This window comes from Aspergillus oryzae, chromosome 3, assembly GCF_000184455.2.
Source record: "Aspergillus oryzae RIB40 DNA, chromosome 3".
NCBI classification, from domain to species: Eukaryota; Fungi; Ascomycota; class Eurotiomycetes; order Eurotiales; family Aspergillaceae; genus Aspergillus; species Aspergillus oryzae.
The window spans coordinates 4,034,763-4,058,231 of record NC_036437.1 but is presented as its reverse complement, the minus strand read 5'-3'; the positions used below and the strand labels follow the sequence as shown (position 1 = coordinate 4,058,231).

At 48.8% G+C, this 23,469-nt stretch overlaps 9 protein-coding genes across 9 annotated transcripts; 4 read left to right on the top strand and 5 right to left on the bottom strand.

Annotated features, from left to right (window-relative positions):
- Window positions 1–673: 673 nt before the first annotated feature.
- On the top strand, window positions 674–1,719 carry AO090026000371 (Mob1/phocein family protein; the record flags this gene model as incomplete). The annotated part of the gene is made up of 4 exons (XM_023236091.1): window positions 674–696; window positions 916–1,079; window positions 1,151–1,429; window positions 1,478–1,719. 4 exons carry the CDS (start codon window positions 674–676, stop codon window positions 1,717–1,719), a joined length of 708 nt encoding a protein of 235 aa, XP_023091012.1.
- Window positions 1,720–2,132: 413 nt separating this feature from the next.
- Window positions 2,133–3,153, top strand: AO090026000372 (F1F0 ATP synthase subunit 5; the record flags this gene model as incomplete). The annotated part of the gene is made up of 4 exons (XM_001821785.3): window positions 2,133–2,297; window positions 2,496–2,807; window positions 2,893–2,982; window positions 3,040–3,153. 4 exons carry the CDS (start codon window positions 2,133–2,135, stop codon window positions 3,151–3,153), a joined length of 681 nt encoding a protein of 226 aa, XP_001821837.1.
- A 1,158-nt stretch (window positions 3,154–4,311) lies between these two features.
- On the bottom strand, window positions 4,312–7,900 carry AO090026000373 (uncharacterized protein; the record flags this gene model as incomplete). Its single annotated transcript, XM_023236090.1, has 7 exons — window positions 4,312–4,657; window positions 4,714–5,499; window positions 5,550–5,646; window positions 5,699–7,145; window positions 7,204–7,303; window positions 7,354–7,471; window positions 7,777–7,900. The coding sequence occupies 7 exons, from the start codon at window positions 7,898–7,900 to the stop codon at window positions 4,312–4,314; spliced, it is 3,018 nt and encodes a 1,005-aa protein (XP_023091013.1).
- A 2,029-nt stretch (window positions 7,901–9,929) lies between these two features.
- Window positions 9,930–10,993, bottom strand: AO090026000374 (SUR7/PalI family protein; the record flags this gene model as incomplete). Its single annotated transcript, XM_001821787.1, has 2 exons — window positions 9,930–10,721; window positions 10,862–10,993. The coding sequence occupies 2 exons, from the start codon at window positions 10,991–10,993 to the stop codon at window positions 9,930–9,932; spliced, it is 924 nt and encodes a 307-aa protein (XP_001821839.1).
- Window positions 10,994–11,688: 695 nt separating this feature from the next.
- AO090026000375 (putative feruloyl esterase) lies at window positions 11,689–13,274 on the top strand (the record flags this gene model as incomplete). Its single annotated transcript, XM_001821788.1, has 2 exons — window positions 11,689–12,876; window positions 12,954–13,274. The coding sequence occupies 2 exons, from the start codon at window positions 11,689–11,691 to the stop codon at window positions 13,272–13,274; spliced, it is 1,509 nt and encodes a 502-aa protein (XP_001821840.1).
- Window positions 13,275–13,825: 551 nt separating this feature from the next.
- On the bottom strand, window positions 13,826–14,449 carry AO090026000376 (uncharacterized protein; the record flags this gene model as incomplete). Its single annotated transcript, XM_023236089.1, has 1 exon — window positions 13,826–14,449. One exon carries the CDS (start codon window positions 14,447–14,449, stop codon window positions 13,826–13,828), a length of 624 nt encoding a protein of 207 aa, XP_023091014.1.
- A 1,935-nt stretch (window positions 14,450–16,384) lies between these two features.
- Window positions 16,385–19,600, bottom strand: AO090026000378 (uncharacterized protein; the record flags this gene model as incomplete). The annotated part of the gene is made up of 1 exon (XM_001821790.1): window positions 16,385–19,600. The coding sequence occupies one exon, from the start codon at window positions 19,598–19,600 to the stop codon at window positions 16,385–16,387; it is 3,216 nt and encodes a 1,071-aa protein (XP_001821842.1).
- A 928-nt stretch (window positions 19,601–20,528) lies between these two features.
- On the bottom strand, window positions 20,529–21,065 carry AO090026000379 (uncharacterized protein; the record flags this gene model as incomplete). Its single annotated transcript, XM_001821791.1, has 1 exon — window positions 20,529–21,065. The coding sequence occupies one exon, from the start codon at window positions 21,063–21,065 to the stop codon at window positions 20,529–20,531; it is 537 nt and encodes a 178-aa protein (XP_001821843.1).
- Window positions 21,066–21,877: 812 nt separating this feature from the next.
- AO090026000380 (type III PLP-dependent enzyme) lies at window positions 21,878–23,317 on the top strand (the record flags this gene model as incomplete). Its single annotated transcript, XM_001821792.1, has 3 exons — window positions 21,878–22,115; window positions 22,198–23,139; window positions 23,220–23,317. 3 exons carry the CDS (start codon window positions 21,878–21,880, stop codon window positions 23,315–23,317), a joined length of 1,278 nt encoding a protein of 425 aa, XP_001821844.1.
- Between the last annotated feature and the right edge of the window lie 152 nt (window positions 23,318–23,469).

Below are 23,469 nucleotides of genomic sequence, written 5' to 3'. Positions count from 1 at the left end.
TATGCACGTTATTGGCAAGACATTCGTAACGAAGCGCAATATTATTTATGTCGTTGTGTTTTTCTTCTTTCGTCTATTTTTCCCGTATTATACATATAAATGATTCATTAAATCATTCCTAATAAATACATCCATACATCCCTTGAATGTGGCTGCATGAGAAGGGAGCGGTGGATGTCACCCGGGCAACCCATGGATTGGCCATGACTGGTGCCTTCGGCATCCATGGAACACAGGCGCTTAGAGGTTCCGCTCTGGCGAAATCGTGGAGAAAAAGGAACCTTGATCGATGACGGAATTGAGCTTGTGTTGATCGGAGAGCTTCCAATTCGATTGACCGCTTCTTGATTTTCCTTAGCTGGAGAACTCTCAGCCGCACCGTCACCTGATTGATTTAATCGCAATTCCATAGCATTTTCCGTGAAAAGTGAGATTTCTCCCCTCCTACATCACTCACTCGCTTTACCCACGATTAACACCTACCTTGTCTGGTTCTGGAATGTAGGCGCATTCCCGATCACCCACGCCGCGCACATCAACACTTCAGCCCAGCGCAACAAAGGCAAATCAGTACAGATCCGATTGCTTGGAGGTCGGATAGCGGGGCATTTTTGCGCGCGTTATCTGGAGGATTGATAAAAAGAGAAAGGAAGGACCGAGAGGAGAAGGAAGAATGGCTTCATTCATCACCACCATGTCGGTTCCCATTACCCCTGTTGTTGTTTCTTCTACCACCACCACCACCACTACTACTCCCTTTGCCCCGCCATCGTCTTCAACATCATCTCACCCATTGCCCCGCCCACTGAGTCCTTCGGTTCATCACAAAAATGTCCCCCTCAAAGAACCTCCTTCTTACCTGTCGCCGATTGTGCGCGCACTCAAAGACGAAACATGTGTACTAACCCCTCCCAGCAATGCGCGCACACGAGCGCCGTTTAAGCCACGATCGGCGGCCAAAGGCACGAGCAGTTACCAGTTGAGACAGTTCGCAGAGGCGACATTGGGGAGTGGGAGTCTCAGAAAGGCTGTGATGCTTCCTGAAGGAGAGGACTTGAATGAGTGGCTAGCAGTTAATGGTGAGCCCTCGAACTCGTCGCCAGTGCGATTGGGTGGTTGTCGTGCGCCGCTAATACACCACCTTCGACAGTGGTGGATTTCTACAATCAGATCAATCTTCTCTATGGTTCTATTACAGAGTTTTGTTCGCCTCAGTCATGCCCGGAGATGAAAGCCACAGACGAGTGCGTAACCTTCCTGGGAATTGTCCGGATTACGGCTGACACGAGAGACAGATTTGAGTACCTTTGGCAAGACTCAGAACACTTTAAGCGGCCAACGAAGATGTCTGCTCCGGAGTACATCGAACACCTGATGAGCTGGGTTCAGAGTAATATTGATAATGAACAAATGTTTCCCAGCCGACTGGGTATGTCCATAGCCATAGTCTCTGAGTGACTTCGCTAATGCAAACCAGGTGTTCCGTTCCCCAAAGCCTTTACCAGCCTCATCCGTCAGATCTTCAAGCGGTTATACCGGGTATACGCACACATCTACTGCCACCATTACCCTGTCATCGTGCATCTGGGACTCGAACCGCATCTGAATACAAGCTTCAAACACTACGTGCTGTTTATCGACGAGCATCGGCTGGCGAGCGGCAAAGACTTCTGGGGTCCGCTGGGGGATCTGGTTGAAAGCATGTTGCGGAGCGATTAACGGAGTTGTTCGGTTGACTTGGCAAATTGAGGGTCTAGATTGGGCATGGCGGTGATGGTCGGTTTCCAATCAACCAATGCACTGAATGACGGCGTTTGGATGGGGGTTTTAGCATTTTGTCATTGTTTTAATTAAGAGATGGTTCCCAGAATCACAATGAGCGGCGTTGTGTTGAGAGTGTCCGGAATGAGGATCTTATCCATAGTCAAAAGTGTTTTGTAGGGTAGCCGAAAAACCCGGCGTGTGCGGATAATCACGTGACCGGCGAGAATTGTTGGACGGAACATCAACTCAACTCCATCTCAGCACGACCACCGGCCATTTGCTCCCCTCTCCGACCGACGTTCGCACCGTCTCGCATCCACTACCCTCCCTCCTCCACTCCCTCGAGGTTTTCTCAGATATCTGTCACAATGATGCCCACTCGGTTCGCCCGCGCCGGCCTGCGTGCCACCCAGCAGTTCTCCGTTCCTCGCACTGCCGCTGTCAACGGCCTGAGGACCTACGCTACCCCGGCCCAGGAGGTCAAGCCTCCTGTGTCTCTGTACGGTGTTGACGGAACCTATGCTACTGCTCTGGTATGTGCCTTACCGATCGAGGTGGATGGGTTGGGTGGGATCGGGTTCTGTTGTGGTTTCCATTGACCCGAGGCGTTGAAAATCCCCTCAAAACCGCGTCCGAGCCATGAAGACTGCACCTCAATCCGAAGCCCCGAACCCCCCAAGCACCACGTTCTAAGCTGGAACACCCGTCACTAACCAAATAACAACAAACAGTTCACTGCCTCCGCCAAGTCCGCCAACCTTGAGCAGACCTCCAAGGCCCTCTCCGCTCTCGGCGAGGTCCTCAAGGCCGACCGCAAGTTGACCGGTCTCATCTCCGCTCCCACCCTGACTGCCTCCGACAAGTCCCAGATCGTCCAGGAGCTCCAGAAGCTCACCGGTGACAAGGGTGACATTGTCAAGAACTTCCTTGAGACCCTCGCTGAGAACAACCGCCTGGGTCTGTTGGAGGGTGTCTGTGAGAAGTTTGCGACTCTGATGGGTGCTCACCGTGGTGAGATCGACCTGAACATCACCAGCGCTCAGGTATATAACCCTCCATCATCTGCATTTTCTGCTTGCGTCTGTGCAGAAGGATATTGGCTTGAGCCCATACTGACGAAAATCCTAGGAGCTTGACAAGAAGACCCTCAACCGTCTTGAGAAGGCCGTCTCCCAGTCCCACTTCAGCCAGGGCAAGAAGCTCAAGGTTGTCACCAAGGTACTTAGCTCTCGTCCTCCCATTATGGAAGGTTGCTTTCAATGCTAACGGAACCAGGTCAACCCTGACCTCGTCGGTGGACTTGTTGTTGAGATCGGTGACCGCACCATCGACCTCAGCGTTTCCTCCAAGATCGCCAAGCTGAACAAGGCCCTCACCGATGCCCTGTAAATTAGATATACCTCTGATTCCGACCCATGTACCGTACTACTACCATGACCAGTAGTGATTATTGTTTCCTTTTCTTTTTGGACCTGAGGCATTTCACATGACTCGATCTGAGTGATAGACAGAATTGAGTTATTCCCTTCATCCTTGGCCAATGTATCGAAAGTAGCAGTTTGCCCATAACATGACATGACATGCACATATCCTATTGATCGGCTTCCTGTGGCATATGTACAGTATACAGTAGCGAAATAAGGGCCTCTGTAATCACCTTCCGCATTCCCCCAAAAGCGAGTTAATTAACCCTATAAAGTCTATATGAAGCCCCTTCAATCTAAAATAAGCCATCATCTCACAAATCAATACATCCCACACTGGATATACGTAAAACAACCATAAAATAACCGTAAACACACTTTCGAACTACACACTACATCCTCTACGGGGACTATTCAATCAGACATAATCCAAATGAGACTTCACTACAACCACACCTCCTCACTAGAACCCGATACCATCTTAGAAAATCACTCATAAGGGAATATCTTCTACATATATCGCCGAATTGCCCGGGCATAGAGACAGATACTGATACTCATACAAACAATGAGAGAACTTAGGAAGGGACTTATTTGTATTCTTAATCAAGAGATGATCTTCAGATAGGATTTTTGTATCTGGCTTTCTTTTTTCCTTCTCTCTCTGCTTGCTGAGATTTGGTTTGTAGTAGGGAAGCTAGGTGGTGGAGTTTGTGTGTGGGTTATATAGTGGAGGAACATATGATTCATGTATGTGAGGGGATTGTTTCGTTGAGTTTCTTTTTATAATCTCAACTTTTATTTTCTTTATCATCGGGGTGCTAGGTTATATTTCTTCGCTGGTTACTTGGCATGTATCCGTTTATATATATTTCTTCCCTGGTATCATCTTTTACGATGTCGTGGTGTACTTACAGGTACTAAACTAGTTCAAACAAAAAGAGAGAAGGTATAGGATGACGAATAAATATCTACATATGGCTGTCAATGTACTTACTGCCAAACACAAGTCAATGCAGGGTTCTATAACTATATGGTTCTACTACTTATTAACACATGTATGTAATTACATGTCAACAATCTCTCAGCGCATATCTTCCTCATATCCTGTCTTGATACCAAATCAATGTCCATTCGGCTTCCGATCCGCTTGCGTCTCAAACTCATCCTCATATGCACCCATTGACAACCGGCTTCTTACCCGCTCCAACTGACTCTCTACAAAATGCGACACATGATCGTCCACACCGCGGTCCTTTTCTTCATCGTCGACTACACTTTCTGCACCTGTGGTGTCGCCAAAGGCCGATTCAAAGTCGCTTCGGTTCCCGATAGAGCGACTTGTAGACGATCGACGGACGCTAGGTCGACGGCTGCCGCGTGGTCGAGAACGGCTGAAGATATCATCAAAGTAGTGTGATGCCGCCGCAAACGGGGAGCGTGGGGTTTGCGGAATGCGGCAATTGATTCTGTACATATAGTTAGATTATGCTGACAGCGAAGCATGTTAGATTGGTTCACTTACCCAGTGTCATGGATGATCTTGGCAATCAAACCAGTCCAGCCGCATTGGTGAGATGCTCCAAGGCCCCGTCCGGTATCACCGTCAAAGAATTCGTGGAACCACATGTAATCTTTCCAGTGCTCATCGAAGTCGAGAAGGTCCGAGTTGTCGTGTACCGCTCGACGTCCTTCATCGTTACGGGCAAACAAATGCTGTAACCGATGTTGGATTTCCTCGGCAACCTGCCCGAGATGCATATATTCTCCGGACCCTGTAGGACATTCAACCTGGAATTTATCGCCGTAGAACATGTAGAAGCGCAGCAACGACTCGACCAGCAAGAAATTGACGCACAGCCAGACCGGTCCGCGCCAGTTGCTATTTCCCCCGAAGAGAGCACTGTCAGAGTCACCAGGGACATAATTAACACGGAACTCCTGACCATTGACCGTCATCGAATAAGGATGCTCGCCATGGTATTTAGACATGGATCGGATACCATGTTCAGACAAAAACTCGGTTTCGTCGAGCATCCTTTTTAAGATCTTTTCTAGGCGGTCTTTGCTGACCAGTGCCAAAAGGAGACGCTCGCCTTTGCCACGACGTTTCATGCTGGCAATGTTACGCTCGGCAACATCTTGTTTATTCTCAATGAACCACTCCAGTCGGCGCTTGAAAGAAGGGAATTGGTTGATCAATTCAGGCTCGAGCGTGAGGACTCCATACAACGGAATCAAGCCAACGAGGGACCTCACGGGGAGCTGTTGAGTCCATGGCTCGCCGTAAGAAATGGCATCGTAGTAAAACCTAAGTCACATCAGATTTTATTCCTATTCAATTTCGAATGTAATTCTTACCCGTCCTCCTCGTTCCACAGAGAGGTCTCCTGGCCTCCCGATTTGAAGGTCATAGCATCACTAATTAGGATGAAATGCTCGAAGAACTTGGACGCAACTGTAACCGTTAGTCGACCTTTTCAAGCTCTACGTGTCTAGGTGCAACATACTGTCTTCATAGATCCGTCGGTGTTTAGCCAATTCCAAGGCCATGTTGAGCATGCATAAACAATAGAATGCCATCCAGCCAGTACTGTCCGCTTGCTCCAAGACGCCTCCGGTGGGCAAAGGCTCGGAACGATTGAACAACCCAATGTTATCCAAGCCGAGGAAGCCTCCCTCGAAAACATTCTTTCCCTCTGAGTCTTTACGGTTCACCCACCACGTGAAGTTGAGGAGCAACTTTTGGAACACCCGTTCGAGAAAATCTAAGTCCTGCCGACCATACATCTTCCGCTCAATCTTGAAGACTCGGAACGTGGCCCATGCGTGAACGGGAGGGTTTACATCGCCAAAGTTCCATTCATATGCAGCAAGCTGTCCATTGGGGTGCATATACCATTCTCGAGTGAGAAGATCCAGCTGCTTCTTGGCAAACTCGGGGTCAATCATCGCGAGAGGGATGCAGTGAAAAGCAGTATCCCACGCAGCGAAAAACGGATACTCCCAGGAGTCGGGCATCGAAAGAATGTCGTCCATGTATAAGTGTTTCCACTGCTGGTTTCGAACATGCTTCCTACCAGGGGGAGGCGGGATCATCGCAGGATCGCCGTTTGCCCATTGATCCCAGACGAAATGGTAGTACTGCTTCGTCCACATCATGCCCGCGAATGCCTGTCTCTGAATGTTTCGTAGGTCATCGCTCATAGGTAGGGGGCTGATGTGATAGTAGAAGTCATCGGCCTCCCCTATACGCTGTTCGATAGTGTCATCCAGCTCCTCTTCGTCAACGAAGGTCTGGTTCTTTCGGGACAGCCTGAAACGGACAACAGCACACTCGCCTGGGGGAATTCCCTCACCCTCATTGAAGGCGTACCAGGCAGCAAACTTGGTACCCTTGTTCTCAGGGTTGATCGCGTCTCTTTCGTTGTTGACGATGTAGCGATGGAATGCATCCTTCACGTACGGCTGATCGTTCTCAGACTTCCAAAGCAGCTCGTTGTTCGTCTCGTTTTCCGTGAACAGCATCTTTGGCAGGACATCCTCCTGGTTGCTTCCCGCTGCTGGGGAGGGGGAGAACCGTACATATCTTTCACCTAATTTTTTGTGGTAGGATTTGGCTGTCAGGGGGGCGACCTTTTCGATGGAAGGCTTATGAGATTGATCTTCGTAGCCCCAGGACCAGGTGTTCCGGAACCACACATGGGGAATGATGTGCAAGGGAGCCGGCTCAGGGCCTCGGTTGTAGGCAATAACGCGAAACAGGAGCTCCTCTTCGTCATCGTCCTCCTTGGCCGTCTCAATGAAAATATCCCAGTACCGATTGTCGTCGAAAGCACCGGTATCTAGGATCTGGTATTCGCGGTCCAATCTCGACCGGCGCGCATTCTCATCTCTGAGATCCTCGTAGGGAAACTTCTTCTGAGGGTACTTGTAGAGGTACTTCATATAGGAATGCTGGAATGAAGCGGTCAGAAAGGGCAATATGTACATCTTCCCTTTTGGATGTATTTACCGTCGGAGTGTTATCAAGGTGGAAATGAGCTTCTTTAATACTCTCTCCATGGTTTCCTTGAGGGTTTGACAAGCCAAATAAACGTTCCTTCAGGAAATCGCTATTGTATAAATGAGCCAGTGGTCGGAATCTACGATACAGGGGACATACTCCTTTTCGTTCCAGAAAGCAAATGCAACATTCTGCAGAGTATGAGTATCGGAGACACCGGCAATCCCATCTTCGCCCCAGCGATATGTTCGCGACCGAGCGTGCTCATGAGAGAAGTCTATGGCGCGAATTGGGGTTAACGGGACGCGGCAGATAAGATAATGGCGGGCAAAAGAGAACTTACAGCTCCACGCATCGCCATTTTCACTTTCCAACCATGTCAATTAGTTTATTTCATAGCTTTTAATGGGCATCAAATAGACATAGAATGTAAGATCAGAGGCATTGGGAAAGAACTTACGAATAATCCTCTCGAACTGCGGGGATCCCGAGAATGAGGTCATTAGTTTCGCGGCCCCTCATCGGAAATCAAAGCGAGAAACACGCAACGAACGCGCGGGAAAACGCCCAGGAAGAACTTACCTGTTGCCCATTGCCGTTCGGCCACGTACGGACCCCATTTTTTCCAGTAACGAATGCGATCGCGATCCTCCTTTAATCGCTCCTCCTCCCTCGAGGTGTAGGTATGCTTGTCGATCAGGACCATTCTGGCCGGGGGATTCGCCAGAGGATGATATGGGAGGAGAGAAGTGAGATGGGATGAAGGAAGAAAGGAGGAGATGGAGGGGTTGGGTGGCAAAACAAGAACGAGAAAGAGAAGAGAAAGCTGGAGGGGAAGTGAAGGGAAGAGAAAAAGAAAAGAGGAGGGAAATATAAAGGATAAGGAAGGACGGCAGTTCCTGAACCCTGTTCCCAGAGCTGCAAGTACAACTCACCAGCGATCCGATCGCTGGCTTATCAGAAGACCAGAAAGAACCGAAAACATGATTTCTTGACTTGGCCTCAACGGTCTGGACTCGTCGCTCGGACGTTCCAACGTTGAGGGTGGAACGGGGAGGGAACACTAAAGGTACTAAACTCCCTCCCGTGAACTGTAAAATTATTTTTATCTGGTGGCACTTGACATCATCATCATGGGTTTGTCAAACCCTACCCTTGTAGATATCTTCCCAACTGCCAATAAATCATTTGCTTTACAATAGGAAGGTGGTGCCATTGGGCAGCGAGCAAATTTACTGTCCAGCATACAATTATGCCGATCATGGGAAGCAGTCGTTGTGTTTTGCCACCTGAGATTTGACGAATGTAAAATGGACTTGGGGCTTGGGTATTTGGATTGTGAAGGATTTTAGTATTACCAGCGCATGAACAAGCATATTAGAGTGCGAAAAGATAGTGTATAAAATCTAGACTACTATCACACCCTTCAATCATTTAGCAACCTGAACGCTTCAAGGAATTGAATGAGGGCGTAGAGAAACAAATTTGGGGATGCAGGTGGCTTATATTTATTGAGATGAATTCCTTCTGACGTACTGGTATTTTCCAATTCATGTTTGCTGCGTTTTGCCCTATGGTTCATTTATCTTCGGTGTTATTTTCTATATTTTCATAGTAGATCTGTGTACAAAGTGGAGAGAATCCATGTCCAGAGAAGTATCAATATTCTATCTACACCCAAACAAATCCTCACGCGCAATCCCCGTTCTTATCACAAAGCTGCTAGAAGACGAAATTTTGGCCATACAGAACCGTCGGTTACTCCATAGCAACAACTTTCCCTGGTCAAGAATATAAATGCGATCAAAGCTAATGATAGCCTTCAATCCATCTACTGGAGTGGGTGATAGTGTAAGGAATGACATAGGCGCAGAGAGAATTTGTTGCACAGCAGTGCTAAGGAGATCACTGCTAGCTTTTAAACTAAATATCGAAGGATGGGTCAGATATGCCTACATGAGGATGCTCTGCACCACAGAAAGTGTCACATAGCCTACAATATATGCAGCTGAAGTCCATCGAAAGGCATCTTCTACCTGGCATGAGCCAGACCCCTGTCAATTTTTGCAAACTTTTGCAGAAGTCTGGAACAGTAGGGGAAGTGCGACCGCAAAGGGCCATTGGAACATGGAATCAGATGCAGGGAAGTATGTGTAGTAAATAGACCACCAGATTCTTATGTGGTTTATATCATCTGTAGCCGAGTCTGGTTGACTCAGTTGGCTTTGCTGGTCAGACTAATTTCCAGTTGTCAAATCTCTAACCTCGACATAGTGCAATTGAGCTAGATATTTCCTGTAATAATACTAATATAAATTTTGTAGATTGTCTTGACACTTGGAGGAAGCGTGAGGAAGACGGAGCCTCTCTTTCCCGGAAAGAAAAAGCGCTGCGTCCCCTGAGGGCAGATGGGCGTGACCGAGTTCCTTCCGAATCCGGGAGGAGCGGCGAAGCGCGGAGGTATAAACCCCCCCTCTTTCCCTCCATTCTTTTCCATCTTCCTCCTTGTCTTCTTTCCTCAGCCTCTCTTCCTTCCCGGGCGTACGCGGTTGCATGGTCTTCAGGCATGGGCATAGGGCAAGTGAAACCCCCGAACCCACCACCTATAAAAGCAACCAACGCATTTGATGGACTTTCTCATTATCGAACCTCTGGATCCCAATCGCCTCCAAGAGACAGCAACTTGCGTGAGATGCATCGCCATCGACCCTCTGACTCTCAGAGTTTGTATAAGCTCAGCCATGTCTGTACGGCTCGCATGCATCCTCTGGTGTACTGTGAGTCGGGGTCTGATGCATGGGATGCTGATATGACCCCTGCAAGTTGGGCGGCGACGCAAAGACCATGGCGGGTGGATAGGGGGTATGCCGCGGAGCAGTCACACCGTTTAATGGCACGGAGCTATAGCCGTATGACTGCTGGTGATCCGCCGCAATCGGCCGAGGTGTGGTGCGACGCCTGGAACAGCAGCAATAGTCCAGCAACCAGAGCGCACTAGCCAGGAACGATAGCACCACCGCGAGCCATGTGGCGGCGTATATATGTCGACCCATGTGCCCGGTGATCCCGTGTGGTTTCAACACAGTTTTGACGGTGGCGGCCAGGGTCGCGAAGATGGTAGTGGAAGTGATAGACATGGCCGTGGTGAAGAGGAGTGAGACCCCGGCGAGGAGCCATGCGAAGCAGCTGACCAGGCGATTGCCTCCAACGGCCATGAGGCCGGTCATGATCTCCAAGACGGTGGCTATCACTGCAATTAGATAGATGATGGCCATCCACAGCGACACATTACGATACATGTTTAGCGATTTCTTGAGTTTGCCAGGAAGAAAATCATTGGTGTTGGTGCCATTTAGGCCCCAGGTGTCGATTGGGTCAAACCAGAATCCGCCCCGCGGTTTGGAGCAGTAGGTGGTTTTGTAAGTCCCATTGTCTGTTATATTGCCGGTGCAGTAGCTCCAGAGCCCGATCGAGTAGAAATCATTTAATCCGGTTGTGTTGTTGACCTCGTCGAGGGCTTGGATGAACTAGTCCAAATGGGTAATATTAAAATGTTCAAGAGTGGTATCGATCACGGAGTGGGAGGTTACCGTCAGATTTTGCAATTCAACCTGTTTATGATACTAGGATGAGGCTGAGTCCTGGTTGTGAGGCATAATTGACTTACACGCAAAAAGTAGAGATTCTCTGCCTTGTGAGCTCGAGTGCAACCGAGGCCAACTATGACAAGGCAGATGAGAGAACCAATTGTCAGAGCGCATGGGAAACCCCTCCACACTACTTGGCCAAATTGACCCATTGCGATAAATCTGCGGATGATTTGGAGTATAAGATTATGAAAGGTAGGGCGCCCCAACGAGCTTTAATAGTCTTTTATTCTGTCTAGTTTCAAATATCTTCGTTCTCCCTCGCTCCTGCTTTTGACATGTATCTTTTTTTTTTTTTTTTTTTTGTGGGTTAGTCCCCCCTCATTTCCTTTTCCTTTCGCCACTGACTCACTCGTCCTCAAATACTAGAGAAATACTGCAGCGATACTCCTGAGGTAGACTTCTAGAAGCCTTAAAGGTTTGGTAGTGGAGATAGATTGACGGTGCAGATCCACTCATGTCTGAGACCCGAACACGAACTGCCCGAATCGGAAAGATGTGCGGTTCCAAGTGGGTCATTTCTACTATAGATAGCTTTCAACCATCAGAAGAGTCTTGTAAGATCAATTTCACGGTTCATACTTTTTCTTTACTGTTGCCGACCGTTCCTTACAAATGGCCCGCCGCGAGATTTTGGCCTGTCTCCACTCATTTCCAAACCAGGGCCTGTCTGCAAGGAAATTCGCATTCGTATCAAATCAATCCAATAGGAACTTGATGAGATGGTATCATACAAGTAGTAGTCTTGAATGTTCAAGTCAAGTATATAAAGAGGAGGAGTGCTGCTGTCAATCAGAGGACTCAGTACATCCTCAAATCTTTATGCAGAGTGGGTTCTTTATTCAAGATGAACATCACATCCTGCTCGCCTGCAGCAATTCAATCTCCCACCGTCTTCGGGGCAGAGATTCTCTCCCTGTCAGCCTCGTGGGTCACAAACTACACCCTCAACGTCCCGGCCGGTTTCAACTACAATCATGGCGATGTTGATGTGCGCAATGCGCAATTTTGTAACATCACCGTGACCTACACGCACCCTGGTTACAACGACCAGATCACAGTTGAGACCTGGCTTCCGCCTCGGACCAAATGGAACGGCCGACTGCAAGCCACAGGAGGTGGCGGCTGGCAAGCTGGACGGTTCGTGCTATCTCAGTTCTTCATGAGTGGCGCAATCGGTGAGGGATATGCGGCGACCACCACCGATGCTGGCTTGGGGGATGCCGTCGGGCCCAGCTCGTGGGCGCTCCAAAGCCCCGGGAACGTTGACTATGTTGCGTTCAACAATCTGGGCTCCCGGTCCTTGAATGATCAAGCTATTATAGGCAAGAGCCTGGTCAACAGCTTCTGCGGTCGAGCTCCAGACTACGCCTATTGGAGTGGTTGTTCTCAGGGCGGTCGACAGGGCTTGATGCTGGCACAGCGGTACCCCACGGCGTACGATGGCATTGTCGCCTCGGCTCCTGCCCAATCATGGACCAAGTTTGTGTCCGCCCTGTACTATCCCCTTTTGATGCGTCAGTGGCATGGAGTCAACCCACTGGCTTGCGAGTTGGACTTTCTGACGACCGAGGCTGTGGCCGCTTGTGACGCGAAGGACGGAATTGTGGACGGGCTCATCTCTAATCTTACGGCGTGCGAATATAGCCCGTACACCTCTGTCAATAAGACTTTCACCTGCAGCGCTCTGAACAAAACAATGGCTCTCAGTCCCGGCGCCGCGCTCATCGCCGATGCCGCCTGGTCAGGACCACAGACCGCGGACGGCGAGCGACTGTGGTATGGGGTGAACCCGGGGGCCGACATCAGCCAGTTCGGCTCCGTACCTGGCGTCAATTCCTCACAGTCAGACATGTGGTTCAACCTGTTCGTGGCCAAGAATGCCAGTTTTGACACTATCCATATGAGCCCCAAGGTTTATGAAGAGTTCTTCCACCTCGGCACCCAAGAATATGCCAGCACCATCAACGCGGCCGATCCAGACTTGACTGCCTTCCGCAAGGCAGGCGGGAAGCTCCTCACTTATCATGGCGTGGTTCGTTGCTTTCCTCCCTTTTCTCTTTGTAGCCCTAAGTTACCCCAAGCTTCTAACATTAAGGACCCATATCACAGGCCGATGAGAGCATTCCTACGAAGGGTACCGAATTCTACTACAAGTCTGTCCAAAATCAATTCCCGGATGTCCAGGACTTCTTTCGCTACTTCGAGTCGCCCGGGCTCGGGCATTGCTCCGGCGGGAAAGGCGGCCAGCCGACTACGATCTTTGATGCACTGAGACGGCGGGTGGAGAATGGCACTGCTCCAGAAACCCTCCCGGTGGAATATGCCAGGCCCGAGGGTGAACCGCTGCATCGTATAGTGTGCCCTTATCCCGCCCAGGCCAAATATATGGGCGGAGATATCTCGTCAGTGGAGAGCTTCCGTTGTGTTTAGAGCGCATTGTCACCTTCCACTCCTCAGGGGTACAGACAACAATCGTTTACTTTCTCTTCCTTTCATTCCTTCACTGTCTGATTTTTTTTTGTAATTTATTATTTCTTTTCTTTAGAGACCGGGCGAGGACTTCAGTTTGAATATTATTACTTGTTGAGTACTGTGCAGAAAGCGAACGGCTGTAGTGGTGCAGCGAATCCAAGTTAGGTTTTGGACAGCAGGCTGGCTTCCGATCAGCTGAATCACTCTAGCTTCCTACTGGTGTGGAACGTTGGACCCTATGACCTGTAAATTAAATGATTAAATCATGGATATATGAGAAACTGATTATAATACACTGTTTCGGACCAGATACTTAGCAACCCATTACATAGAACTGGCATGAAACGACTCCAAATGATCAATACTCAAAGAGACTTGAGCCGGGCCAACGCCAATATGACCCATAAGCCACCGAATATACGGCTGAAATCCCGGATCCAGGTTACAATAGATGTCAAACATGATATGCCGTGGCCAAGGGCGAATAAACCACACCTGGGTAAGCTGGTTCAGCAGCAAGGTAAAGAAGGCAAAGAGGATAAGAGCAGGTGGCTCTCTTCGTTGCAGATCATAGACAATCTCATCCGGAAGTCGATACAGCCAAGCAAAGACCAGCGGGAAAGGCGACATCCCAGCCCCAGAGGACCCAGGACGGCGTGGAGGCTGAAATGAAGCTGGTTCAGGGATTGCTGGTAACTGGATGCGCGGGGGTCGGAGGTGGGGATGAGAGTGGAGAGTAGCTCACGAAACGCGGCGAGGTGATCCTCGTAATGGGTGGGAGTTTCTGGGTTGTGTTGGGTGTTGGTGTTCAGTGGGGTTTCTGGACTTGGGTGTTGTTGTTCTTCCTCGCCGCCGTGGATCGCGAACACACTGGGGTGGATGTCGGTTTGGCATAGTTCCAAGATCGATGGGACGCCGAGAAACAGGCTGAGGTGGCCTGGATTCCCGTCGTCCCGAAAGGCCATGTACTCACCTGTTTGGGGGCCTTTGACTAGTGAGGAGAGGAAGATGAAGATGGTAGACACGTACAGAGAGGCTGAATTATTGGGTTGAATTTGCGTGACGAGTGTGCTGACCTCGCGTACTGCAAGGTTGAGATGGTGTTCTGCCTCGGTGTAGAAGTCTGTCGACATTCCCAGGTAAGGACTGTTGGATAAGTCTCCGAGTGTTTGTACTATGTGGAAGCCGGCGAAGGCGAGGAGTAGGCGTAGAACGTAGTGATGGGTGAAGCCGAGACGGCAGAGCTCCTGTTGCGCGCGAGAGCTGCAGCCGATCAGGTGCTTCGAGGTTAGTAGATGGTGGAACAAGGCATGTCAGTGGCGGTGAATTGGAATGGCCTCTGTGTCACTTTCTGGGAGATTTGGTTCAACCGCGGTGGCTGATGCATGGCGGTTGATGACACGATATGTGCGCGCTTAGGTGGCTTGAAATTCGAGGATGTGATATAAGTATAACCGCCATCGGTTTCGTCGGACGTTGATAAGTCTGTAGTAATAGGACTTCCTTCTGCTGATGGCCTAGAAGGATCTCGTGATTGAGAATTAAAGTCACAATCAATTGCGTGGCAAATGCAATTGCTGCATTGTGGCCTTATCTCATCGCACTGAGACAGGCTCTGTCAGTTTCGTTGTCTTGGACACAAGCAAAAGAGCAAAGCAACTAACCTTGACCCTTCGCCGCTTGCAGTTTTGGCAGCCAAGACGAGACTTGCAGTGGCTTTTGCGCGCCAGCTTGCGGGTGTATGGTGTTATTGATGGTCCCATGGTGGAATGTATCTGATATTATCCCAGATCAACTATACTTTTACCACAAGGAATGGCTGAGAAATGGAAACTCCTACGTGTGCAGGAGAACACAACTGATCAGCCACTATTTTCAGGGGACCCGCAAAGGCCTTGAAGGTTAAACACCTATGTGGGGACTTGTTTCAGAGTGTGAGTTCTAATATACGGTTCATCGAAATATGGAAAGAATTTTCATCCCCAAGTGGGCCATATAGTACCGGCGACTCTATATCCTCAAGTACAGATAGCTGAACATGCGAAGAGGATGAACTTCTCAAATATGAGATTCTCTGTTACATGTTATTGAGGAGTCCTAAAAGCCTCGTTCAATATACCATTCTCTGTCTTGTGTTGCATCTAGTACTACGTTGTTTGATATAGCTTTGATTACCTTCAGGCCACCGTACCACTTGCAAGCTGCAACATTTTCGTCGCTGTTCCCCTTTCATTAGGCATATAGGTCTGCACGTTGGCGGTGAGGGAAGAAGGGCCTGATATGACACGTATGTCTCTCTCTGTGCATATAACAGATGAATAGAAGGCTTTATCGTGCTAGTTGCTGTGGTCATCTTGCTTCGAATGCTGCTGTGGGGGAGATGACTAGAGACCATTCATTCCGGAAGGAGAGCTTCTTCAAGCAGCATGTCGACCACAACCGTCGGAAAGCACCGGAAAATTGTTTGATTGGTGATAAGTTATACCTTTGTGCATAGATAGCCTGTACGAACATCAGCAGTGGTAGCATATAGCTAAATGTTGATCTTGGAAGCTCTAACAATCGCTTATCGTCAAGGCAGCTGTTCATTCTCAGAAACGACCTCGATTTTAAGGCCTCCGATCCATCAGTCCGTTGGCGTCAGGCAAAGAATAAGGTTTTCTTCTGGGTGGGGCGATGCGCCTTCTAAAGACATGCCTCTGTCTAGAATCCTGAGGCTCAAAGATCTCAAAGTTGTTGGTGATTTAGGCTGTACTTGGAGTAAACCAGATTTAGCTATTGTTCTATTACTTTCGTGCTATCAATCCGCCTTAGATTTGCCAGTTTGTGTATGGAGTACTACTATTAGTTTGATATAGGAGTAAGTACTGGCAGGAGGGTAATATATTTAATATAATTCCAAGTATAAGTAGTCACCTTAAGCTAGCTTACATTCTTCTCAGTGCTAACACTAGTCACTCCATGAGCAACATTATCACACCACAAGGATTCTCAAAGGCTCGTGCCCTGCTCCCCGTACTATCAATGGCTTGTGACGCCTCCGAACACTAGTGTCAGGGGGACAAGATCTATGCGGGGGAACGGGGATTTGGAATGTCCAGCTGACGTCGAAGATCACAAAGCTTCACATCCGGGTTTTTCTGGATGAAGTGGAAGACAGCTTCAAATTCATCCAGGAATCTCCCCCAATGGTATACTCCATCCATCGTGCTCTCGCTGAGGCGAAGAGAGATGGTCGCAGATTCAGGGGACAGGTAACACTGCATCAGAGCATTCAAAGCGCAAATAGGACCATAATACTGCATGTCCCGCTCTCGAAACATCTCTGGATATGCGGTGGCCAAATCAGGTTGCACAGCAAGCAGGGTACCATACTTGCATGCTACTGCTTCACATTCGGGACTCAGCTGTTCGATATCTCGGTCATCAATTCCCTCGTGCAACATCAAGGACAGGATGTTATCCTGATCTCTTTCCAGGTTGTACCTGAGTGTCTCGTCGGGGTCCAGTTTGATTCGGTCAGGGAGCATCGCAGTCGTCGGAACGGCTGAATCTATGATATCCGGGATGGGTGCCGATCGCCGTGCGAAGACGCCCCCGAATACAACATCGTTGGTACCGTGGTGCCAGGAGATCACGATAGCTAACGTTACGCGGATCTTGTTAGTAGCCGTGAAAGCATCGTGGACGATGTTTAGGTGTCCGGTAAGTTCGCGGCTTTCGACAGGGTCCAGCGATGGATCCAGCACCGGAGGGAAAACTCTGCCGTCGAACCCTGCGAATTTATCAATCCAGAACTGACGCTTAGGGGCATCGAGGCTTTTCGACCACCGAACAAATGGAGCAAAGTGTATCAAGGCCAACTTTTGACCTTGGTATGCGTTGGAGATGTCTCGGAAGACAAGGGGTAGAGATTGGCCATCGTAGATAGCATGATGTATCAACATGACAAACCGATTTGCTTGAAGACCGACTCGCACCAGGGGTTTTCCAATTCCCCAGACATCGACAGCAGGCTCATATCGAGCCATATTCGAGCTGTCAAGATTTTCTAATGGAATTTTCGATCGAATGACCGCTTGTATGTAATGGTCTTTCGTCAGCTCAACGATGCGCGTACGGAGAACAGGGTTGGAGGCAACCGTCATCTCCCATGCAAGTGTGAGCTGAGCTGGATCGACAGTGGGCGGCAATTTGAATTCAAGTCGTAGTGTATAATTTAACCCCCATTGGATGGGAATGATAGATGCATCAAGCTGGAGCGAGGTGATAGGATAAGCGTCCTCGATCGAGTTCTGAGATACTTGGCACTGATCTGCGATGGTCTGAAGAATTCGGTCGCTTTCCAGCTTATGGTCGCATAGAAGTGCAAATGGTTTCATCTCTTCTATGGTCTCGGAAACGTCTGTTTTTATATTCTGGCACAGCATGGAGATCGTTTTATGGCGGAATATCTCAGGAACCGTCAGGAAAAATTGCTCTGAACGGGCAAGTGACGCCAGTTGCATAGCTCCAAGAGAGTCGCCGCCCAGGGAGACCCAATCGTCATCTCTTGCAATTTCATGCAGGTCTAGGTTGAGCACCTTGGCCCAAAGTCTCTGCATCTTCAATTCTGTTTCTGTAAGTGGCATGACTTTCACCTTGTCTTCAAGACCGAAGTAAGCCTTTATCTGGGCACGCGTAAGTAGCGTGAATTGCTCTCGCAAGCGCTTGCGGTCCGCTTTCCCTGTCACTGTCGAAGGGAGATGATTGATAGAAATATACGTCTCTGGGACCATATAATCAGGCAACCTTTCGCGTAGCAGCGACTTGGTTGTGTTGATTCGATCCTTGAAGCCCGCGTCTGGTGCTAGGAAGAGCTCGGTAGAAGATTGGGGTATGTTGTCTGTGACAATGAAGGCAACCAGAGATGATGATGGTCTACCGGCCTTGACAGCTTCCACAATGACCTCTCGGTTACCCCCCAAGACTGCCCGCGTGTGGTGCTCAACTTCTCCGAGCTCGATGCGCTGACCGTTAATTTTTACCTGCGTATCCTTGCGGCTGATAAAGTGAAGCGAGCCATCAGAAAGGCGACGAACCAGATCTCCTGTTTTATATAACTGTTGTTCCGCTTCCTTGGAACCAGAAAGCCAAAGAGGGTTTGTAATGTATGACTTTGCTGATTGCTCTGGATCATTGACGTAGCCTTCACTTAAGCTGGGGCCTTGGACCACAAGCTCCCCGATAGAGCCGGTTGGGACGAGGACGTTATGGTTGTTCTCATCCACTATCCAGCAGGTGACGGCATAAGGGAAACCAATATTCGCGGCAGACTCTACTTTCCCATAGTCGGATTGTATGGTGGTGCACCCCGCGCACTCTGCTGGGCCATACACGCCTATGAGATGGACATGCGGTGACCACATGTCGATATCTGTCTGAGTGATGGGCTCTCCTCCCATGATGAGATGTCTCAGACTTGGTAGTTTCGTGGGATTGAGTACACGAGCTACAGAAGGAGTAAGGAAGGCCCAATTGACCTGCAGGTTCTCGATTGCCTCCAAGAGGTTATTTTCTCGGTCAGACTCAGACGGAATGCACATACAACCTCCAACAAAGAGCGCCCAAAAATGCTCCAAGAAGCTGACGTCGAATGCAAATGATGCGAAGCTCAAGACTCGGGAAGTCCGATTCAGATACATAGGTTTATCGTTGTAGAGAATTCCGGCGACTAAAGCTTGGTGAGAAACAAGGATACCCTTAGGTTTGCCAGTGGACCCTGAGGTGAAGGCGACGTAGGCGGCTTGATTCGGAGCCACATCTACCAGTTCCTGATCCGATGGTGAGGTCGCTAGTAAATCTTCGTTCACCGCAAGGTGCTCACCCAGCTTTCTCGCCAGCTCAGACCGAGATTCACCGGATAGCACCATCTTGGCATTTATATGACGGCACATGTGTTCCAGTCGAGCCAGTGGGTACTTTGGCTCTAGGAAGCAAAAGACACCGCCAGCCTTGAGAACTGCCAGCATAGCCACTGCTGTCCATAGTGACCGATCGAAGCACAGCGGCACGAAACTTCCTCGATGAATCCCTTTCTGCGCCAAAATTCTGGCTAAAGACGAGGATTTGTCATCCAACTCTCCATATGTCAGCTCTCCATCCCAGGCGCACACCGCAGGAGCATCATGTTGCTCCAGGACACGCCGGTAGAAAACATCCTGTATGCAGACTGGAATCGTCTTCGGAACTGTGATTTCTTGACACAAGCTTGCTGTGCGACTCATGGACTGATCCTTCGCCATGGTTCTAAGCTGATATTGTAGTTGTATTGGAGTGATAGGTGATGCTGACAAACAGCGAGTGGTGTGGTCAGACAATTAGATGTCTATGAGTAGACCTCGTCAGCACCAATTAGTGAACAGGATGATTGAATATATTTAAATAGAGCGCCTCGGGATCATTAAGAGTCCAGAGAGTCGTGCAGCAGTGGTATAGGTAATAATTGTTGAACGCTCCCTATCAGAATGGCCTAGATAAATCAATACGCTGATACTTGGATAAAGCATGTTACGAAAATTACAAGTTAGTTGATCTTATTCCATACCAGTTCTTCGCTACAGATCTCGGGTGTGATTTTCCCATGCACGATTAGGAGATATGCGCGAATTTTTGGCCTCTTTGACCGTGTATGTACGTGACAGGAGAAGTACTCAGTATATTGCGACGCCACTGCCGATCGGCGTTCCAGAACCCAGCCTAAAATACATGGTCCAATATTTTTGTAATACGAGCTGTCAATATTTTTGAGTTCAAGATTGCAGCTAGAAGGATATTAGGATCGTCAACATTTCGGGGAAAAAAGGAAAAGAAGAATAAAAAACAAAAGAAAGAAAGAAAACAAGACGAAGCGAAACACTCGCATTAGCTTCTGCATTACGCGAATGGACCTGAAAGACAGAAACGAGGGGTTACTGTATCATTACCGAGTAGACGGGACAGTACATGTACAAGTCCTATATAAGATTAATTTACAAGGATGCGAAAAGTCAACTGATTAAACTCAATTGACGTGATTGATGATCGATGCATCACCATCTCCTGGTGGTAATTATTCCAGTTGGGCGCCATGTCTATTTGCAGCTCTATCAAGTCTATGTATTTTTCCCAATACAGGAGAAAACAAGTTGACCGAGTTTGTGCCCCCAGTTATTCCTCCATTGTGAGATCAACTCAAGCTTTGAGGGAAATCTCCTCAGTAGATTCGGGAGCCACCGTCATCTGTTTTCCTGCCAACAAATCCTTCACATGCGGATTCAACCAGTATCGGCTGAGAACGGATGCCTCCATGTCCTGACTGCCTGCGATGAGTCCAAGGCAGTTCTGAGACCCACAAAAGCAGTTGAATGGTTGGACCATGTCCCATTCGGTGCTGGGATAAAAGAATGTCAACTCGTCTCCCACGGAGAGTGGCCGGTCCCGTGAGACCCGGACCTCAAATGTTGACATGTCAAATTCGAGGGAAGGAGAGCAGGAGTGGTTGCAGTAGACAAGGTCGGACATCAGCTCGATATTCAGGCCCGGTCCGGTCTGAACAGACGTATATGTCTTTTTGGGCGCAGGAATAGCCGTGGTGATCTTGCTGAACAATGCGCCGGCAGGCAATGCCACTAAGGAGCGGGCACTTGCTGTGTATGGTGTCGCACCTTTGATCACTTGGAGGGTCTCCGGGTGACTGGGTTGCTTCCAGGTAGGGATGAATTCAGACATGGTGATGTATTCTACCGTGCTGTTAGCGTGATTTGATCATCCGGGGAGGTGAAGGATTTCTTTGACATACTTCTGCCCAAGAGAGGGAGTAGTGAGAGATAAAGATTTGAGGTATACAGGTATATGGATGTAGAGACTCGATACAACTCTCAGAATTAAAACGAATGAGGATGTTAGTGGTCGAAGGAACTAGTATTTATCTATCTCACAGGAGAGGAGTACATCATCTCCAAACCCTAGCGAAAACAACCCGTCTAGTACGGTGTCCTAAAGCGGGTCGAGACAATTGCCTTTCCGGCTATGTTTAGGATTCGTCACTGCATGCCCCGCCCAGCTCTTTCAGCTCATTCAGCTGAAGCCGCGCTATTTTCCAAGATCCTTGCGGTACATACAGCTGGCTGCTGCATCGCCGTCTCTTTCAGCCGCCCCACCCATCAGGGAGGCATACAGAGTACCGTACGGAGTATGAGAATCCCCATATCCATAACCAATTAAAGCGATCAAAGCTCTTACTTAGGACCATGGTACATTTTGAGATCTAGTAATTCCTTTAGCCAGTCTATGTGTTATCATTTATCTAGAATGGGGGCAAACTAATCTGCGAAGCGGGTGGGGATTTGAACATGGACGGCTAGTTAAATTACGGTGAGGAGGGCAGTACGACTTAACTATAAGGGGGGTTGGGGAACTATATATCACTAAGCCCTGGAATACCCATCTGATGCACTGTTCTCTCAGTTCGTCCGATCTGATTCTTCTTTCAGAGCCTGTCCACTACTGATCAAGCTTCATATTCGGTTGAAAGGGTAAAAATGCCATACGCGACAGAGGAAACGTCTTCAGTAGCTTGGTTTCCAGAAGGGAATCTTTGCCACAGCAAAACATGCGGGCCACGAACAAATGGCATAGTTCTTGAAGCCATGAAGGGGAAGCTATCGCAGCCATCGGAATGGGACCGGTCTGAACCATTTTGCGTGATGGACCTTGGCTATGTCTACAACGAGTATCAGCGGTGGACGAGTCTCCTACCGGACGTGAAACCATTCTACGGTTGGTCTCTCCTAGCGAACTCTCTCTCTCTCTCTCTCTCTCTCTCTATTATGCTTGGTTTTAGACTGACAATGCGCCTCAGCTGTCAAGTGCAATCCGGATACTCATATTATCAAAGTTCTGAATGCAATGAATAGCGGTTTTGATTGCGCATCTCGGAATGAGATGGAACTGGTGATGTCGCAAGGAGTAGCACCAGAAAGAATAATCTTTGCAAACCCATGCAAGAAAATATCCGACCTGGAATATGCTCAACAGTCCGGGGTAAGGAAAATGACATTCGATAACGAGGCAGAACTGCAGAAAATTCGTCAGCGGTTCCCGGATGCTCAGTTAATTCTGAGATGTTTAGCATCCGATCCATCTGCCACGTATTCGTTGGGCTCCAAATTTGGGGCATCCTCAGCGACTTCGGTCAAACTTCTGCAATGCGCGAAATCCTGGGGCCTCTCTGTAGTAGGAGTGAGCTTCCATATTGGCTCGAATGCAAAAGACCCAACTGCATTTGACAAGGCCATTCAAAATTCCCGCGAAGTGTTCGACGCTGGGCTGCGTACCGGCCATGACATGCACCTGCTAGATATTGGGGGTGGTTTCTCAGCTCATAACTTCGATGCTATGGCCAGCTCCATCCGACAGTGTATTGGTAAATATTTCTGCGGCATTGATGTTGAAATCGTGGCCGAGCCCGGGCGTTACTTTGCGGCAGGCGCCCTGACATTGGCTTGCGGAATCATTGGGCGGCGTGATGCTGCTGCTAATGATGAGGACAAGGAAAATCGACATATGCTCTACCTTAATGATGGTGTATACGGTACTTTCATCTGCAATATCTTTGAGCCCGGTCCGCAACCAAAGGTTCTTCGTGCATCAGGAGACTTTTATCCTCTGGACAGCGAGGACGAGTATGAGAGATACACCATATGGGGCCCAACGTGTGATGGAACAGACTGCGTGGCCGAATCTGTGGCCCTTCCAAAGTCACTCGCCATTGATGATTGGCTCTATTTTCCTGAGATGGGTGGTGAGTCTTTTTTTCCCCTTTGATATCCTATCCCGGTGTTTATGTAGTTGTCCATGGACTAATGTATTATTGTGCTCCAGCATATTCAACATGTCTTTCAACTGGTTTTAATGGATTCCATAGCGACAGAGAAACTATATACATGTCTAGCGACCCTGCGGCGGACATCTATCTATAGCTAAAATGCTGACGGGTTCCCTCGGTTGTACCGGCTAGTGTATAGGAGTTTGGGTGGGTTGATCTTTGTCCGGCGGGATACTAAAGACTTGGAGATGTATTGGATCTCACGTAGAGAGGCGCTTGCATAACTAAACGTTCCAATACTTAGGC